The sequence below is a fragment of the Myotis davidii genome, unplaced genomic scaffold (assembly GCF_000327345.1).
Source record: "Myotis davidii unplaced genomic scaffold, ASM32734v1 scaffold181, whole genome shotgun sequence".
Classification (NCBI taxonomy): Eukaryota; Metazoa; Chordata; class Mammalia; order Chiroptera; family Vespertilionidae; genus Myotis; species Myotis davidii.
Window position 1 is genome coordinate 2,439,967 of NW_006291504.1, and position 992 is coordinate 2,440,958.

The 992-nt window shown below is 63.8% G+C and overlaps 1 protein-coding gene across 1 annotated transcript in view; it reads right to left on the reverse strand.

Moving 5' to 3' along the window:
- LOC102772104 (chromosome unknown open reading frame, human C16orf78) overlaps nucleotides 1-929 on the reverse strand; it is a 4,743-nt gene extending 3,814 nt beyond the window's left edge. Inside the window, exon 1 of the mRNA XM_015564691.1 lies at nucleotides 6-929. Within this exon, the coding sequence (XP_015420177.1) occupies nucleotides 6-148 (143 nt within the window). The 5' untranslated portion in view covers nucleotides 149-929. The remainder of the gene's footprint in view (nucleotides 1-5) is intronic.
- Nucleotides 930-992: the final 63 nt, after the last annotated feature.

Genomic DNA, 992 nt, shown 5'->3' on the forward strand with positions numbered 1-992 from the left:
CCCGCCGCCGCTCCAGCCACTCCATCACCCGCGTGAGGTCGGACATGCGCCTCTCGTCGGCCGTCCTCCACATGGACTTCCTCTCCGTGGGCAGGGAGTCCTTGCGGCCCTCGGGCTTGTCCGGCACGATGGAGCCGTGTTTCTGCATCGGGGCGGCAGGTGGCACAGGCTCCCCTGGGGAGCCCTCTGTCCCTGGTGGCGGGCCTGGGTGGCTCCGAAGGTGGGTCTGCCTCCAGGTGTGAGCAGAGAGGGCAGAGTTAGGGCCTGGCAGCTGGCACCGTGGCCTGAAGGGTGGGAGGCCTGGAGGGGGATTGTGAGGTCACCCTTGGCTGTCAAACAATGACTCTCTGAGGCCACAGTGGTGAGTGGAGCGGAGCAGTGGCATGAAGGGAAGGCATGTCGACCTCGGAGAGCGGTGACAGGAGAAGGAGATGAGGTGGGCTGGCGGGCGGCTCACACTGGAGCTGGGAGCTGAAGAGCGAGTTGGCCACACAGGGCTCTGGCCCTGACGGAGGAACGCAGCACGTGCAAAGGCCCTGCGGCAGGATGGACGCAGGCACACGTGCCGGATGGCGGAAGGCCAGGTGGCTAGTGAGGAACGGAGCCGGAGAGGTGGGCCGTGGCCGTGGCCGGATCAGACGGGACTTGGAACTCACCTGTCGCCTTAAACCGGAAGGAAGGGGAAGCCAGCAGGAAACAGCAAAGGAATTCAAACAGGGAGGAGGGTGTGGCACGGTCAGGCTGGTTTCTCTTTTTTAACTCGTATTGAAGGAATCGGGCCACGTGCCCTGACGGGGGTCCACGGGGATTTTCCACGCGGTGCCGCGCGGTTCGGCCCCCTCCGTGGCGACCTGTCTTTTTTACTCTGTCCTCCTTTCTGGGATTTTCATACTCGGGGGCACTGCAGTCCTCAAGGGCCGTTTAAAATATATATCTTCTTATCGGCAAGGACGGCATCCCCGTGGCGGGTCCGCGGCCCACAGAGCCGCACG